This window comes from Octopus bimaculoides, chromosome 4 (assembly GCF_046866305.1).
Source record: "Octopus bimaculoides isolate indiv1 chromosome 4, ASM4686630v1, whole genome shotgun sequence".
In the NCBI taxonomy this organism is placed as follows: Eukaryota; Metazoa; Mollusca; class Cephalopoda; order Octopoda; family Octopodidae; genus Octopus; species Octopus bimaculoides.
Genome location: NC_142931.1, coordinates 119,752,994 through 119,773,084, shown reverse-complemented (window position 1 = coordinate 119,773,084; position 20,091 = coordinate 119,752,994). Strand labels below are relative to the sequence as shown.

At 34.6% G+C, this 20,091-nt stretch overlaps 1 protein-coding gene across 1 annotated transcript in view; it reads right to left on the bottom strand.

The window, feature by feature from the left end:
* Positions 1-20,091, bottom strand: part of LOC106868835 (arrestin domain-containing protein 3) — a 90,445-nt gene that overhangs the window by 34,120 nt on the left and 36,234 nt on the right. Inside the window, exons 2-3 of the mRNA XM_014914261.3 lie at positions 15,893-15,965; positions 1,326-1,473 (exon numbers count right to left, since the gene is read on the bottom strand). Of these exons, the coding sequence (XP_014769747.1) occupies positions 1,326-1,473; positions 15,893-15,965 (221 nt within the window). The remainder of the gene's footprint in view (positions 1-1,325; positions 1,474-15,892; positions 15,966-20,091) is intronic.

Sequence of the window (20,091 nt, the reverse complement as noted above, 5' to 3'; positions counted from 1 at the left end):
TTTTAATTTAAAATTACTGTCTATTATTGAAGATATGTTAAAAAAAACTCTGTCTATTAGCTTATAATAGATATTGGCAATTTCAAAATGCACTCTAAGGTGTATATAGACATACAAGTATGTGTGTATAAGCATATGTATGTATACATATATATAATTTTGAAGGGCAATTTTATAGGGCAATTTTATAGCGGTAAACATACTGATGTTCCTCACAAAGAAAACTTATCGAAGAAATTTAAAGCTTTCAGATTCTTTATGAAACCAAATCTAAAAGAATGAAATCTAAATTGTAGAACCCAATTTATGAATTAATAATTATGAAGAAAAAAAAGCCTTTCATAAAAATGATGTTGAAAAAGTCAATGGAGCATTAAATAGTATTTCTAAATCCGATCAAATTTATTAAAATATTTATTCCATACAGTCAACTGTAAGATGATTACTATACAATTTTTTTTTTTAAATTACAATTATAGAGTCTTTAAATGCTAAGGTTGAAAATATTTCTTCATATATGTGTGCATCAAAGAAATTACATGACACAAAAAAAAAAAAATGGGAGAGGCAGACTATTTTAACTAGGAAACTTTGAGAATGAAATAATTCTATTGAAAATTTTGATGGATTTGAAACAGGTACCTTCAGTAATTCTGGAAGCTCTTACATCCATGTTTTGAAGTTGCAGCTGTTTGGTTTTTTTTCTGTGAAAAACACACCAAGAATAGATCATCCTTAGGTGGTAAACTTTATTTTACTGCTTGAGTAGCAGCACTTCAATTATCTGAATGTTTGCAAGACTAATTTCTATAAAGCTCTACAAAAGTTACATAAACCATAATTTTTTTCTCTTTATTTTATTTTCAGCATAAATATTTTATGTTTTTTTTTTTTTGTTCTTTCTTAACATAAAATATCAGGTAACTGATTCTCCTGTTTCATAACTAGATTTAATGGAGGAAAAGATATCACAATATTAACTCTCTAAAAATGAAAAGAAAAAAAAAAAGAAAAAAAAAAGAAAAAAAAAGAAAAAAGAAAGAGAAAATAGCAGATGACAGACATAACATAATTTTGCAATAAAATATATTTCCCAACATTTTTTTCTAACTCACTTATCAGCAATTTTAGAATTTAATATAAACACTGAAATATATTCATTTAAAAAAAACAAAAAAATGAAACTCATTGGATCATGAATAAACACTGCATTATATTCTTTAGTTTCTTGCTAGAAACTAATCTATATATAACCTTCAAAAAAAGTTTTTAAATATATAATTTGAGGAGAAGTTATAAATATTTCTAAAGTTAAATATATCTACCTGATATTCAGGTTTGTTTATATCAATTGGGGATATTACAGTAAAGGCTTTTTTGGTTTTATGATTGAAAGCCCAAGGTTTGTCCATTTCTGCTTTTAGCCAATATCGGATGCTGCCATGTTTACCTTCAAATGATGTGGCAATGCCTCTGTAATATAAAATATAAATAATCAAGTTATAGTGAAAAAATATTAAAAGCTGCAAATATTTTCATTAAAAACTTAGCAGCAGCTGTATCATAAACATCGCTATGATCATTTTAGAATTACTTTTCCATATTTGGATAGGTCAAAAGAAAGAGACTAGGACAATGGAACAGACGCTCTTCCAGATGCCAACCCTCACCTATTTCCAAGCAGAGTAATGATTATTGAATTACAAACAACCCAAACATGGTTACTAGGAGAACTAGAAACAAACAACATGGTTTGAATGACCTGTTATTTACAACCAACAAACAGACTTAAAGAAAGAGGGTGGGAATAAAAAAAACACATTCACTCATACAGACATATATAGATGCAGGTGTGGCTGTGTGATAGGAAGTTTGCTTTCCAACCACATGATTCTGTGTTCAGTTCCACTGAGTGTCACCTTGGGTGTCTTCTACTAAAGCTTGGGGCCAACCAAAGCCTAGTGAGTGGATTGGGTAGATGGAAACTGAAAGAAGCTCGTTGTGTGCGTGTGTATGTGTGTGTTCCCTACCATTGCATGACAACTAGTGTTGGTGTGTTCACATCCCAGTAACTTAGCAGTTCAACCAGAGAAACTGAGAGAATAAGTACCAAGCGTTAAAAAAGAATGAATACGAGGGTGGATTCATTAGACTAAAATTCTTCAAGATTCCTAATTCCTTTCGCTGTAATCTAAAGAGTAAACCAGATGAATCAACAGCTTCAGATTTTTATTCTCACCCTCTCATCAAAACACGAGTAGTTATGTAGCTCATCTACAGCAAGAAACCTGCTCTTCTCCCTTCTTTCATGCTGTAACTCCTCATTTCCTAGAATAACGCTACCCCACCCCACCACCACTGGGGTTGTAGTCTTACAAACTGCATGATGTCCTCACTAGTGCTGGTGGCCATAAAAATAAATAATAAAACAACATCCAATACACACTGTGAAGTGGCTGGTGTTAGGAAGGGTATCCAGCCACCACAGAATCCAAGCCAAAACAGACACTGGCACATGATGCAGTCCTCGGCCCCACAGATATGTCAAACTGTCCAACCCATACCAGTATGGAACATCAACATTAAATGATGACGATGATGATGAAGTAAACTTAGCAGGATGTAGATAAAATGTGTAATTTGCACCTTAAATTACTAACTAAGCCATTTATCACAAAAATTACCAGCCTGTCTTACTGCTTAACAGGTTCTATATGAAGTATGGAAATTATTTTGATCAAATACCAAAGTAAATGGGAAAAAAAAAAAAATGTAATTTAATTCTTATATAATTAAGGTGTGCACATGAAAGTTTATTTGATACAAGACTACTGTCAGTTAATATGAATGATTTACAAATCAGCTTTCTCATCAAACATCTCTGATGTCATTTAAGAGTTTCTATGAGCTGAAACTGAAGTCTAAAAACACAAAAGTAAAAACAACGTGGAATCATACCGATATAATATGAATAGTTGTTGCAATGTCAATGTAATTAACATTTGAGTATTTTATTCTTGTTTAAAGTTTGGGAGTATAATTTCAAAATGAAATTAAAAATTATAAATGAAATTTACAAATTAACGAGGAGGCAAGTATCTAAACAAGCTAAATTTAACACAGTTTATCTAATTCAATTGGAATTGCATAGAATGATGAAAGATATAACTGTAAGTCATTAACAAATGACAAGTCACTTCAACAATTTGCAGTATAGCTTTATTAATAATTGAAATAGTAGAAATGTAAATAAATATTTGAAAAAAAAAAAAAGTCTTGAGTACATTCTAATACTTTCATGTGAGAAATGCACAAGAATGCTTGACCTAAATCAGCATTGTTTTCATTACAATGGCAAAGCATACTGATGCAGATGAAACTAAATGTGAACAAGATAAAGAAATATCAAATATATAAATGTCTCATTTGTAGACAATATTATGCAGGAGGACATTTTAATATCTACAACTGAGAAACTTGCAAATCTGCTTGACCTAAATCACTATCACTTTTATATTAAAATAAGAATAGGTGGTGGAGTATATGGATGTAGACAAACTAAATGTGAACAGGACAAAGAAGATATAAAATGACATTTAGAACTGACTGGGATGGTGGAAAATAAATGATCAAAGAGAGAGATTAAAAGCAAAGCAGATTTGAAAGTTTTATTTAACTCATCACAGAAAAAAACATTCCTGACACTGAGCATTAAGAAGAGCATCATGCATAGCAGCAGAAGTACTTTCTGAATTAATTTAGAACTGTCAGCTTTTTTATCTAATAGAGTGGTTCAGTTCCTAAACTCATATCATTGAGGAATCCTAGCATTCCCAACATCACAGAAATCATATTACATGGACAGTACACACCTTAATTTTAATAAGACATTATTAATAAAAAAATAAACTGTTTTAAAGAGAAAAATTGTATCTACAGGGTGTCCCAAAAGTCACTGATGGGTTTCAATTTTTAATAACTTCCTTAACTTTACAAATAAATGCATGAAATTTTGATACAATATAAAGGACATAATGCAAATTAATATGCACAAGTCAAATTTTGCAATACCACTACATCACATATGAAAAATGACATCTCTTAAATGGCAGCCATTTTCGGCTTCACATGCCCGTGCTCTTCCCAAAACTTGCACCATAACACCCTAAAGAGTTTCAGACCCCACTTCTCTGATTTTCCTATTGATGTTCTCTTTCAGTTGCACCAGGGTCTCCAGTTTGTTGATGTAAACCTTCTCTTTCAGGTATCTCCACAAGAAAAAATCCGGGATAGTCAAGTCTGGGGAACAAGAAGGCCATTCAAAGTAGACCTCCTACATAGTTACAGCAAGAGGGAGCAACTGCTTATATCGCAAGAGAAACAATGCAGTTGCTATGGTCATGCTTTTGAGAGAAAATAATCTCTTGCTACAGCAATATCAACTGGCCTTCATGTTCCCCAGACTTGACTAGCCCAGATTTTTTCTTAAGGGATACCTGAAACAGTGGGTTTATGTCAACAAATCGGAGACCCTGGTGCAACTGAAGAACATCAATAGAGAAATCAGAGAAGTGGAGTCTGAAACTCTTGAGGATGTTATGGTGCAAGTTTTGCGAAGCCAAAAATGGCTGCCATTTAAGTGATGTCATTTTTCATTTGTGATGTAGTGGTGTTGCAAAATTTGACCTGTGCATATTAATTTCCATTAAGTCCTTTATATTGTATTAAAATTTCATGCATTTATTTGTAAGGTTAAGGAAGTTATTAAAAATTGAAACTCATCGGTAACTTTTGGGATACCCTGTATATATAAATATAAAAATATTTACTTTGAAAAGACTGAGTACCAATTCTTTATGAAAGAAAGTTTTAGGAAGATTTTCTAAACCCTTTTGACACCAAGTCACCCTGATTCTTCGATACAAATTTCTTGTTTTAACCCTTTAAAATTTAAAGCAGACAGAGGAAGCAGGAAAGAAAGGGAAATGATATGCAGGTGCGTAGATTGTTAAGAATGTGTGAGAAAAGATGACCATAGTGTATGGGGAGAGAGATGTAAAGCGATAGGAGCAAGTCAACAGGATGTTGCTCAGGAGAGAGGGAGTGATAATTTAGTCGCTCAAAAAGATGATCAGTGTAAAATGTAAGTGGAGAGCGACAATGTTAAGAATGAAGGATGAATGCCAAGTGAAGAGGTTATCATAAAAAGATGAGGAAACATTGTGCATTCATTTAATTACAGCAGTAAAATACTGCAGTTTGGCAAGTGATGGACAGATCTATGATAGAAAGACAAGGGATGGTGAGGAAGGCTTGATGAACAGATTGGGCAAGAAGCCCAGTAATGTATATAAAGATGATACTTTGAGGCAAGATACATGGCTATCCCAGCAGGAACAAGAGAAAGGATAGTGGAAATCAGGTGAAAGGGTTATACTCTCAAGGTACAAGAAAGTGAATAGAGAAAGAGAATAGGAGCAGAGAATCAAGGAGGTGAAAGGAGAGAGACAAGTACGGGGAATGTAAGGACAATGTGTGATATACACATTTATATATATATATATATATATATATATATATATATATATATATATATATATAAGGTGAGGTTGGAGAACAATATAATAAAACTGTAGATAGATGAGAAATAGTGAGATGAAATGAAATGTGGAGGAGAGAGAGAGAGAGAGAGAGAGAGAGAAGATGCATAGTAACAGAGAACAGATGGAAATCCAAAATGGAGCATTAGTGGAAGATATGAGAGGGTGTTCAGGGGAAAGGGAACTGTCAGTGGATATACAGTGGCAAGGGATGATGTTGGGAACACAGGATGAGTGGCAGAGGAAGTGATTCCAAGAAGTGGGATTACTGGTAGCTCAAAAAAAAAAAAAAAAAAAAAAAGGAGGAGTATGTGCAATTATGTTCTTGTATAGTTACAGCAGCTGAGAAATAGTGCCATAGTTAGAAGGGTGAGTGTTTCTTGGAAGTCTTGACAAGAACATATGTAATGTGGAAGTATAGACATTAACAATGTGCTTCTATGACATTTTTACTGAGATAGACAGGTCCTCTCCTGCACAGTGAATCATCATTCATCTCAGTCCTTTGTCAAACCCTCCATGAAGCTCAACAACACCAAAGTCAGGCTTCACTACTTCATCCCATGTCTTCCTGGGTCTCCTTCTTTCATGAGTTCCATCTATATTTAGAAGTTGGCATATCTTTATACAGCTAGTGTCACCTATTTGCATCACATGATCATACCGACACAGTCTTCTCTTTTGCACACTACATCTAATGCCTCTTATGCCCTATTTTTCTCTCAAAACAAATTTGCACCTTGCTGTATATGTACACTGACATTGCACATCCAGTGAAGCATGCTTAGCTTTGTTTCTTACTAGTCTTTGCATGTCCTCTGTATTCACAGTACACATTTCACCACCATGTAGCATTGCTGCTTCTACACAAGCATCATACAATCTGCCATTCACCCTCTGAGAGAGGCCTTTCCTTACAAACAGAAGAAATGGCTCTCTGAACTTTCTTCAGCCAGTTCATATTCTTACTTTCAGAGCATCCTTCTAATTAGGTAATCTAAGTAACAGAAAATGTCTACTACCTCCAAGGATCTGGGCATTCAAGAAATGTGATATGCATGCTGTCAGCACAACAGGTTCTATTCACAAGAAACTGGGTAACTGATGACTATGGTAGAAGACACTTGGTGAAGGTGTCATGGAACTGAACCCAGAATCACATAGTTGTGAAGCAAACATTTTAACCATACAGCCATGTCAACAAATGAAAGTAGATGAATAGAATGGAGGACAATAAGATTCATAGAGATCCTATTTAGAAAGAGTAAAATAATATCTTTAATGAGTATGAAATCCTTCTATATTTCTAATTAATATTGAAATAACTACTAAAAACTTTGGTAATTATTGATTTAATCAATAGAAGACACCAGTAAAGATATTACAGAAACCGAGAGAATGAAGGGAAGGAGGAGCTTTCCCTAATTAATTAGCTCACCGAGACAGCATTATTATCTATCTACCTTGAAATTAACATGAAAATCAAAATGTCATCCATAAAGTAGTTACAAGGCTTAAATTAAAATATTTTTCCCTTCCTCTTTTTTTTTCTTTTCTTTTTTTTTTTTTTGCTTGTTTCTGATTCAAACACCGTGTTTAATACACCCATTTGTTTCACACTCAAACAAAACCAAACTTGTCTAAACAGATACAAGGACCTTGACAATATTAATAATCAATATTAAATCAACAAGTTTAATGATCAAACAGACGAACTGGATGTGTTATTTTCTATCTCTTATCACCATGACCACAGTCTTTCCTGATAAGTGTACAATAATAATAATAATAATCCTTTCTACTATAGGCACAAGGCCTGGATTTTTTGTAGGGAGAAGGACAAACAATCACATCAACCTCAGTACTTGACTGGTACTTAATTTATTGACCCTGAAAAGATGAAAGGCAAAGTTGACCTCGGTGGAATTTGAACTCAGAACATAGCGACAGATGAAATACCACTAAGCTTTTCACCCAATGTGCTAATGACTCTGCCAGCACACCACCTTAATGATGATAATAATGATAATCCTTTCTACTATAGCCACAAGGCCTGAAATTTGGGGAAAGGGACAAGTTGATTACATTGATCCTAGTGTTTCACTGGTGCTTAATTTATCGACCCTGAAGAAATAAATGAAAGGCAAAACTGACTTCAGCAGAATTTGAACTCAGAATATAAAGATGGACGAAATGCTGCTAAGCATTTTGCCCAACATGCTGGTGATTCTGCCAGCTCACCACCTTAATAATAATAATAGTAATAATTCAGTCTACTAAAGGCACAAGGCCTGAAAAATTTGTGGAGAGGGGGTTTGTTGATTATATTGACCTCAGTGTTCCACTGGTACTTATTTCATCAACCCCAAAAAGATGAAAGGTAAAGTCAACCTCAGCAGAATTTGAACTCAGAACCTAAGGACAGACAAAATGCTGCTAAGCATTGTACCCAGCATGCTAACGGTTCCGCCAGCTCGCTGCCTTCAAATAATCCTTTCTACTATAGGCACAAGGTCTGAAATTTGTGGGAGGGGGATAGTTGATTACATCAACTCAATACTCAACTAGTACTTATTTTATCAACCCCAAAAGGCTGAAAGGTGAAATCAACCTTGACAGAATTTGAACTCAGAACACAATGATGAGCAAAATATCACTAAACATTTTGTCCAGTATGCTAACAATTCAGCCAGCACGCCACCTGAATAACAATAATGGTTTCAAATTTTGCTGCAAGGGCAGCAATTTTGGTGGGAGGGGTTGAATCGATTACATCGACCCAGTGTTTCACTGGTACTTAATTTATCAACTCCAAAAGGATGAAAGGCGAAGTTGACCTCGGCAGAATTTGAACTCAGAATGTAGCAACAAATGAAATACTGCTAAGCATTTCACCCAGCATGCTAACAATTCTCCCAGCTCACCACCTAAATAATAATAATAATAATAATAATAATAATAATAATGCAAGGTAGCTCTTCTTTATGGGATATGATTTTGAAAACAGAACAACAGCGCATTTTCCCATGAAGCTTCCTTGTAGATCACATATTTTATATACAAGAGTATAGAAAATCTGTGCAATGATTTATCGGCAAGCTCTAGTCACTTACAAGACATCTCGTCAAATATCATCAATCCAAATCTATAAAATTAATATCTCTTGTTTCATATAGATTGTGACTATCTATCATGACTAGCAATGTGTGATATCAATTTTTTTCTTTTTACTGTAAGCAAGCTATGAGGAGTTGGTTGCTATGGTCAAATCTTAGCAACTGCATCTTGCCTGTTGCTTCTTCAATATTGAACACTCTTTCATTTATTTATTTATCTGTCTAGTTGTATGGCCTCAACATGTATTACTTTCTCACTGTTTTCAGTAACTGGACTGTAGCCATGCTGGGGTACCACCTCCAAGGTGAACACCAGTCTTTTGAAAAGGTACAAATATAAACATACACATAAACAGACATAGATACAATATATACATACAGTAATACGTCACTTTACAAGGACCCACTTTATGGGACCTCGGGTTTATGAGTTTTATTTTATAATAAATATAAAGACCCAAATTTTGAACAAAATGCAAAAGTGTCTACCATCATAACAAATGCTTCTTCGTGTTACTAAGAAATTTATATAGAGTGAAAAAAAGTTTCTAAACAAACAACTTTAGACTTGTATACTGTCAACTTAATGTGACAGTCCCAATAAGGGAATCATACTGCTGCTATCTAGCCCTAGGAAGCTGGACCGCTTCCTGTCGGCCTTGACACATTTCCTGTGTCCTTATGTTTGTGAGGGGGAGACAAGCACCTCCACCCAGCCTAGTCTGCATTCAGGGACATGTTTCTGAGACTTTGCTCATCATCAGCCTGAAGTAGCATGACCATCTGGCTGAAGATGCCTGTCAACCTCTCACAAATATATATATTTCTAGTGAAAACACATTCACTAATTACAAAAATTAGAAATGATCTAATTATAAATCTCAGAGAGAGACTTAAGCAGCAGTGTTACAGTAAAGCAGTTGTATACTGTCAACTTAATGTGACAGTCCGTTTTTTTAAAAAAAAGAGATCCACAAGTCCATCTACGAGTGCTTGTGTATCGACGATCGCGACAACAAGTGATGATGTGCACAAGTCTAGTGCGAGTGAAAGTGATTCAGAAAATGATTATAATAATAATATTTTTTATTATAAATGATCATGACATTCTTTTTACTTGACATAAAATATTCTTTACATTCTACTGTTGTTTTATTGCCATTTATTTATGATTATTATAAATTTTATAGGTAGAATATTTTTCTGAGACCGAATTACAATTTATAACATTGCTACCATGGGCAATTATTGCTCTGCTTTATGAGTGGTCTCCGAGAACAAATTAACTCAAATATCAAGGCATTACTATATATATATATATATATATATATATATATATATTATATACATGCATATATCACAATTGTTTCAACATCCCTTTTTCCATGCTTGCATAGATCAGACAAAATTCATTGAGGCAGATTCTCTGTGGTTTCCTATGACTGAATAACTTTCCTGTCACCAGCTCTCTCACCTGTTTCCAAGCAAGATGAATATTTCCCCCATGTACAGATGTGTTTTCATGGACGATTTGAATGACACTGCTTGCATGACAGTGACACACATTTACAACTACTGGGTGACGTCAAGACAAGGAGACGCTAACATATACACACACATATATACATAAGTTTCCAGCTATCAAATCCACTCACAAGGCTGTGGTCATCATAGGGCTATAGTAGAAGATTCTTGCCCGCTGTGTGTGTGTGTGTGTGTGTGTGTGTGTGTGTGTGCGTGCGTGCATATATATATATACAGTCTGTTAAAGTCTGTCATACTGGCCATGACGAAGGGAAATAGCCCCGAAACTCGAGTCACCTTTATATATTTATATTTATATATTTGATCCTTTATATTGAACACTCAATATTTCATCTACATTCAATACTTTATTTCATGGTGCCATCCATTTTTATTTTATTTTATTTTATATATTGTAATATAAATAAAACATAAAAAACAGACAGTGTTGGAACTCTTTTAAACAAAATAATATATTCCTCTATACACAATCATACAAAAAAACCACCTTTTTTGTATTTATTTTTACTCGCATATATATATATATATATATGTATATACTTTAAACTGCCCGATGAACAGGTACGTGAAACTCAGAGTAACAGTTTTTTGTTATATTTCTGCTATTTTAAATAAAGTATATTACTTTACCTCTGGTATTTGAGTACTCTTTTTTCCGCCTTGTTGCACATTTATGTGCTTACTCCGGTATATATATATATATATATATATATATATATATATATATATATATATATATATATATATATATATATATATATATATATATATATATATATATATATATATATATATATATATATATATATATATATATATATATATATATATATATATATATATATATGAAAGCATATGGCTTGATGGTTACAGCATTGGGTTCACAATCATGTGGTAGTGAGTTCGATTCCCAGACTGGGCCATGTGTTGTGCTCTTGAGCAAGACACTTTATTTCATGTTGTTCCAGTTAATTTAGCTGTAAAAATGAGTTGTGACATCACTGGTGCCAAGCTGTATTGGCCTTTGCCTTTCCCTTGGATAATATAGGTGGCATGGAGAGGGGAGGCTGGTATGCATGGATGATTGTTGGTCTTCCATAAACAACCTCACCCAGAATTGTGCCTCAAAGAGGAACTTTCTAGGTGGAATTCCATGGTCATTCATGACCAAAGGGGGTGTTTACCCTTTTATTTACATATATATATATATATATATATATATTTATCATCATCGTTTAACGTCCGCTTTCCATGCTAGCATGGGTTGGACGATTTGACTGAGGACTGGTGAACCAGCTGGCTACACCAGGCTCCAATCTGATTTGGCAGAGTTTCTACAGCTGGATGCCCTATATATATATATATATATAATGCGTGTGCATGGATGTTAAATTTCCACATAGCTGAAAGCCACTGTTGTTTATACGTTGCTGCTTTATGTCCTGTGACTTAGCACTTTGACAAATAGAGTCTGATTAACTAAGTTACCAAACTGAAACAAGCACTGATGGGGTGAGGCTCCATTATGATTGACTGAACACCCTGAAGTTGGTGCCCCAGTCCATGGCTGCAGTCCAATAACTGAAAAACAGTAGAAGAGTGGTAAATGTAGGTGCTGGCATAGCCACGTTGTTAAGAAGGTTGCTTTGTAACCACACAGTTTCAGGTTCAATCTCACTACACAGCACTATGGTAAAATATCTTCTACTACAGTCTCAAATTAACCAATGTCTTATGAGTGAATTTACTAAATGGAAACTGTGAGGAAGCCCACTGTGCATGTATGTGAGTATGTATGTATGTGTGAATGTGTGCATGCATGTGTGTGTATGTGTGGTGTGTGTGTGTGTTTGTGCATGTGGCTTTCTATTTGTCATACATACACACACACAGCCAGACACTGCTTGACAACTGGTGTTGGTTTGTTTACATCTCCATAACTTAGTGGCTCAGCAAAAGAGACCAACAGAATAAGTACCAAACTTTAAAAAAAGTAAGTAAGTACTGAAGTTGATTTCTTCGACTAAAAACCCTTCAAGGTGTTGCCCCAGCATGGCCACAGTCGAATGACTAAAACAAGTAAGAGAGAAAAAGATAAAAGGTGGAAAACGGTAGAAGCCATATAAAAAGATAAATGAATGAGAGAAAGAAAGAAAGTAATGTTTGAAAGAAATGCAGCCAACAAGATGTGACAGTGAAGGCTACAATGATAGCTTCTTCATAACTTGATTATGCTTAAAAATTAATGTTGCAGAATTCTAGACATTTGTCTATGTATGTAAGTATATGTACATGTATGATATTAAAATTTTGAGTGAATGTGTATACATGTGAGAGCGTAAACACACCAACACTAGATATCAAGTGGTGGTGGGACAAACACACACACACACATATATACACGACAGTCTTGTTTCAGTTTCCATCTACCAAATCCACTCACAAGGCTTTGGCTGACCTGAGGCTATAATAGAAGACACTTGCCAAAGGTGCTGTGCAGTGGGACTGAACCTGGAACCATGTGATTAGGAAGTGAAGTTCTTATCACATGTCACGCCTGCACCTATTTGTTACCTTAATTTTTTAGTTCTTCCATAAAAAGCATAGTCTGATCTTCAAGTAAATATTTTATATTTGAACTCACTATCTTGTAGTAAGTGAAGGCATATGGCTCATTAGCTTAGTGTGTTGCACTCACAACTGCAAGATCGTTGTTTCAGTTCCTTAACTGGGTGGTGTGGTGTGTTCTTAAACAAAACACTTCATTTCACATTGCTTCAGTTCACTCAACTGTAAGTGGGTACCTTTCAGTTCACTGGCATACTGTTCAAGGAGTGTTGTGATCTCGGTCACTTATGTGTCGTGGAAACCCAGTAAACAGCACTATCAGTCCTAGGACATGAGACAGTAATGTTCAAGGGACTTATTATTTTTTTTATCCAGTAGTAAAGTATCTTGCAAGTTACTTGGTGACCTTGCCAGTGCTGGTGCCATGTAAAAAGCATCCAGTCCACACTGTTAAGTGGGTGGCATTTGGAAGGACATCCAGCTGTAAAGACCATGCCAAAACAGACATGGAAGTATGGTGCAGTCTTCTGCTAAGCCAACTGGTGTCAAACCATCCACCCATGCCAGCATGGAAGGCGGATGTTAAGCAATGATGAGTAAACTGTATCACGACAGTAAATCAGAAACCATATTTCTCACCTAACCTAGTAGACTAAAGGGGAAATAAGAACATAGAGGGTTTAAATTTGTATGGGAACATATTATTTACATAATATATTTTTCACATTCAGAAATAAGTTACATGCCTAAAGTGTAAATAATTTTTACAAAGAAGAAACAAAAACTATATCAAAACCAAAACAAATTAACCAAAAACTATCTACCATCTTTCTAAACAGGCGTGCTTACATAATATACAGGCACAAATGTTTACCTTTCCTCTGTCATCACCCGTTATCAACTTCAAGAATACATGTGTGTGTGTGTGTGTGTGTATATATATATATATATATATATATATATATATATATATATATATATATATAGGTAATATTTTGGAATATGAAAATATTACAAAATTATTTAGATAAATATTCACTAGGAAAAAAAAACTGCAGTAAACCTTACTGTATTCATATCACAGTAATGCTGGGCAGAATATAGCCCTGAATTAGGAATAAGATGCTTGTTTTTTTTCCATGCTATCCTGGGCTGGATGAATATATACTGAGGCACTGTTTTACAGCCAGCTACTCTTCTTGTTGCTACCCTTACATGTTTTTCAAGTAATGTTTGTTTTTTGTTTTTTTCATTGCACCAGTCTTCTGAATTTGAGAAGGGCACTGTTAGCTTTACCAATCCTAATGCTAACTTCTTTTTCCACATCTCCATTACAACTGATGTTACTGCCAAGGTATGTGAATTCTTCACATTTTTCCAGGTGTTCATCTACAGAGATTGAGTTCTTAATAGATCATTGCCCATCTCATTACCTTGATTTTTTTTCAACACTAATGGTCAAACAAAGTTTTTTACCAATACTGTATAAGCTGTTGGTCATTTCTGCTTTGCCTTCAGCAATAAGCGCCAACTTACTGTGAAGTGCAGTCCATGCGAGTCCAATGTGATGACATAGCAGCTTCAGCATAATATAATCAACAAGTGTGAATTAAAATGGTGAGAGTATGCAGCCTTGTCTCACACCTGACTGGACTGAAAAAGAAGTCAGTGTCACCTGTCCCTGTTCATACACAATATTTTGAATTTGAGATTCTTAATCTCTAAAACACACAACATCAGTATGAAGATCAAAATCCAGTTGTTCTCAAGCATCACATTTTCTAATTTCCTCTATGACTGTCAAGCACTAGACAGGAGATTGAACATCTCCTAGTGAAGATACTTGTATGGGATTCATCTCATTTTGCACAGAAACTGTGTCACAATCCGGATGTACTAAGAAGATCAGAGTTCTCATTCATACTAAGTTAGTTTTTTGGCCAGCAGAAGGATCAGGATTGCTCCTTTCCGTCTTTTACATCCATGTCTCCAGTGGTCTCCAGAGGATCCTGGGAAGAAAGGATGTCTGAAGAAGAAAAGCCTGACAGTAGTGAAAGAAGTCCTTGCGAGTAATGCAAGAGCTGGGATGAAGCTTGGGACCTAGCACTTGACACAGATGACTGGAAGTGTCTGGCAGTCAGATGTTCTTTGAAAAGGAGAGCTTAACATTAATCTTTGAAAACACACAGCTAAGAGACAATTTGTTAGCAGGAAATGTCAACATACATCCAAGGACATAAAACTCAAACATGAACATTCACATGTGTGCCCTCACACACACACACACACACATTTATGAGGTCTGATCAATAGGTATCCACATTGTAGCCATAGTAACGAAGCTAAAGCATGCTGAGTAAAGCTGCTTGACACAGATTGACCTTGACCTCTGCGGTGCATGTGTACTAAGTTTTAACATTCTAGCTCACTTCTACTGTTTACAGCAGTGCTCGGAAGGAAGGTGTGATAATCTTATTTCTTTACTGCCCACAAAGGGCTAAACATAGAGGGGACAAACAAGAACAGACAAAGGGATTAAGTCGATTACATCGATCCCCAGTGCATAACTGGTATTTAATTTATCGACCCCGAAAGGATGAAAGGGAAAGTCAACCTCAGCGGAATTTGAACTCAGAACGTAACGTCAGACGAAATACCACTAAGCATTTCGCCCGGCGTGCTAACGTTTCTGCCAGCTTGCTCGCTACGAGATAATCTATGATTAATTCAAAGCAGTGTGAATAAATAAGTATTACATTTGGCAGAGTAATCTGACTGATGAAGGGTTAAGCCATTACAGAAGAGCTATTTAGGAACAATCAAAATAACTCTTTCACAATGTAACTAATTCAGTTTCAGCATACAATCCAAGACCAGGTCATTTTCCAAATAAGATTTTCAAAATTTAAGTTGTTAGAATTTTAGAAATATTTTCAAAGTTTTGATAAAAGCAGAATAAAATTAAATTTTGTAAAGTTATTTGACTTTTTTTTTTTTTTTTTTTTTAATTTTTTTTAACAAAACATATATTTATATAATCATAATAATTTACAGAAAATTTACCCCATTGGGAGATCAAAAGCAAAATTGAACTCATGCCTTCCTTCAGTTAACGTTTCTCTCCCCTCAGACACTTCTGCAATAGAGAAAAATAAATAAATAAATAAATAAATAAATAAATAAACATACCATACATAAAAACAACAAAAACAAAAGTGGAAATTAACAAACAAAAAAATAAATAAAATAGAGAAATATATTTTTGATAATGCATTCATGTTACCCACACGTAAATTGTTTCATATGAATTGGCTGACACGGAGAATGCAAAATATGAATACAATGGGCATAAAGAACCAAGAATCATTACAAACAATTGCAGAGTTTTGATGGGTTTTTTTTTCTATTATTCAGTCACTGATCACATTTAAAATACCAATATCTAGTGGTCATCCAGCAACACAATAACAATACCACCTAGTTTCACCAGCATTTCTTTTGAATTCCACACATTATTCATTTGAAATGTACAAAAAAAAAATAAAACAAAACAAAACAAAAACAAAAAGAAGAAAAAAAGCTCCACTACTTCTATCCTCAACTGGACAATGACATCCTTCATAAACCATTAGTAATTAACTAATTAACTACATCTATTGCAATCACTAAAACAACTGAAGCCGACTGCTTTTTCTAAACAGAAATACAAAATCAATCAATGATGTATGTTCACCTTGCTAGAAATAGCAGATGACTGTTTCTCAAATCAGATCCTACAGCTTAAATAAAAAGGAAGGACACATTGGATAGCACATCGTCCTAGATACACTGTCTGAATAAAAGATGGGATGGATATGGGTGAAACACCTTGATGATAAGTCTGTCTGCTCTATCAAAGCAACCTGGACAAACAGCAGCAAAAACAAAAAAAAATATTAACTATAAAGGAACAATGGTGGAGCAGTTGTGAGCTTAAGACACCAAACTCTTCAGTAATAAATGAAAGAACTAATTGTACAGACAAATACACTGGCTTCCATACAGCATAATACCACACGGATTCTATACATGGATATTTACTGTTGGAATGGAACTATACTCCAAGTACTTTTTCTTCTTTGTTTTTTTCTTCACTGCATCGCTCACATTTCTTACTGCAAATCTACTCATACAGATGTAATAATCCTTATCTTCTACTATTACCATCTCTGATGAAGGGATACATTGAATTTTCCCTGAAACAGCTGTAAGACATTCTACATAAAATATAATTTTACTTATGCCATTGGTCTCTTTATCTCATTCTTTTTATATATACATCATCATCATCGATTAACGTCCACTTTCCATGCTAACATGGGTTGGACGATTTGACTGAGGACTGGTGAAACCAGATGGCAACACCAGGCTTCAGTCTGATTTGGCAGAGTTTCTACAGTTGGATGCCCTTCCTAACGCCAACCACTCAGAGAGTGTAGTGGGTGCTTTTACGTGTCACCCGCACGAAGGTCAGTCAGGCGGTACTGGCAACGGCCACGCTCAAAATGGTGTATTTTATGTGCCACCTGCACAAGAGCCAGTCCAGCAGCACTGGCAACGATCTCGCTCGAAAATCCTTACACATGTCATGGGCACAAGTGCCAGAAAGGCGATGCTGGGCACTGGTGCCATCCCAATTTCGCTTTCGCTTGCTCCAATAAGTCTTCGCAAGCTGAGTTTCGTGTCCAATGAAAGAGACGCATATACATATATATATATATATACATATATGTATATATATCAACAATAATAATAATAAGGATTATTGCAATGTTGCATAGCTGTCAGTGAATGAAAGGAGAGGAAGACGCAGTTATACACTGCATATGTTTCAAAAATATATGGGATTCATATTATGAAACATTAAAACGTTTGCATATTTTCAGGTGCATCATCATTCTGTGTTGTCCCCCAACAACTTGGGATGACAGATGACATTACAAGACAAGGAAGATGCACCTGAAGATAAAGTGTATGGTAAAATTATGTAACAATTTTAATATCTTATATCACAGATGCCACACATTTTTGAAACACATGTAGTGCATAACTGCTTCTTCCTTCCTTTTCATTCGGTTATTCAATTATTGCTTATTAAGCAATGTAAGCTGTTTTCATACTGGAGTTGTATAGCACTTGTCATCTAATCAAGTTTACTTTATAATTTTGATATGGGATGAAGAGTATTTGGTACAAAAATTATTTAACTTTACTATTGATTATTGTTTGGCTTCCTGCTTTGTATACAAGCCAGCTTATGCAACAGGATAACCAACTGCTCTATCACAATCAATCTTACAATCAATCTCACAACATATATATATATATATATCTATACACACACACACACACACACACACTCATGTATTGAATTCTATTCTGATCATTCAACTAAACATTTTATATATATATATCTTAATGATGTGAAGATATAGAAGGAAGTATAATCAATAATATCTGCATCTGTCATCAACATTATTCACATTGAATATTCTCTGTTCTAGATACTTTCTTTATTCTTTTACTTTGCTAGTCTGTCTTCTGTTATGCCTAACGTCCTTAAGATTATTGCGATCTCTCTCCAAGTTATCTTCGACCTAACTTTCGGGTTAGAAGAAAACCCTCCCCAGACATGTGAGATTTATGTGGTTGGTTGTTATTCCATTTTTTAACACCTACACACTAGTGTCTACAGGAAAAAATGTGGGCAGGAAAGGATTTCTACAATGCAGAAATTCTAGGCAGGAAGGACTGAAAAAAACAGTTCAGTGCAAAAAAAAAAAAAAAAAAAAAAAAAAAACCTCAGTGAGTGAAACACAATAGGAGTGAGAAGAGACAGATGTTTCAGATGGGTCTGGGTGGAAAGGGAATTTAACTAGCTAGTTCAGAGGAACAAAGGCCTTTGTAATTGTTGTACAAGTATTTGTGAGCTTCTGTTAGAGGCATACTAATGAGTGAATGTTTGCCAATCAGCTGAATAGATATTGTGTGTGTGTAGCAGTAGCACTGTTCTACACATATTAACCATACTTCCAGTATGTTTATGCTTTGTATAAAGTAAGAAATTGATCAGGACTGAAGTACTTATTGTCTCTAATCTAATCTTCGGGATGCAATTTTCGTCAATGTGAGAAATCATGCAATGTCTTGGTAGCTTTGAGGATTTTATTTGTGGTTTATGTATAGAGAGGGTGTAAGACAATTATTGAAATAATTTTTCATTTCCTTAATATAGGTAGGGATTATGTCTTTGTGCTGTTGAAAGGGACTAGGTTGTCATGTTCCAGCTGAAGGATATTTTCAAAGAAATTTTAATAATGAATATTTAAGATGTGTGTGAATGATGGCTGCATCCAAGAGGTAAAAAAAAAAACCAAAAAAAAAAACCCCCCAGAAAATAGTTATGTCATCTGCATAAGTCTGTGTTGTTTGTTAGACATGATAGCTTGTAGATCATTATTAATGTAGAGAAAAAAAGGTGAGGGTGCGTAACTGAAACTTGGGATACGCCAGCCTTAACCCTTTAGCATTTGGATTACTTTATCAAATGTAGTAATACTTATTTATTCACATTGTTTTGAATTATTCATGTATTATCTCAGAGTTTCGAGATTTTGATGATCTGCTTGATTATATCTGGAATGACATTATAGAGAAGGTGTGAGAGGCCAGACCTGGCTGGTTTGAACATAAAACAGGTAGAGTATTTGAACTGCATGTGGCTGGTTTGCAAAAGGGTTTATGGAATGTGGGTTAGAGATAGTTCTGGCAACATAAGCTATTCTAGAGAGATCTGTGAGGAAACTACAAAAAAACAAAACAAAAAAAAAAGATAGTATAAAGAAAAGAGCACAGATACAAGATTTACTTTGCAAAAGACAAAAAAGAAAAGTCAGTAATTTATATTAAAATTCAAAATAACAGAAAATATTGCAAACCAAATAGTAAACATATCACAATTATTATTTTAATGTCTGCTTTTCGAGGATGCTAACATGGAAGGCGAACGTTGAACAACAATGAAGATGATGATGATGTATAGGTCGGACAGAGTTTATTGAAACAAATTTTCTATGGCCAGATGCCCTTCTCACTACCAGCTCCCATCTGTTTCCAAGCAAGATATTTCCTTTGGTCAAACATATTTTCACAGAATATTAAAATGAATGACATTGATTCTATGAAAGTGATACTCTTTACAACTATAACACGATATCATTAGA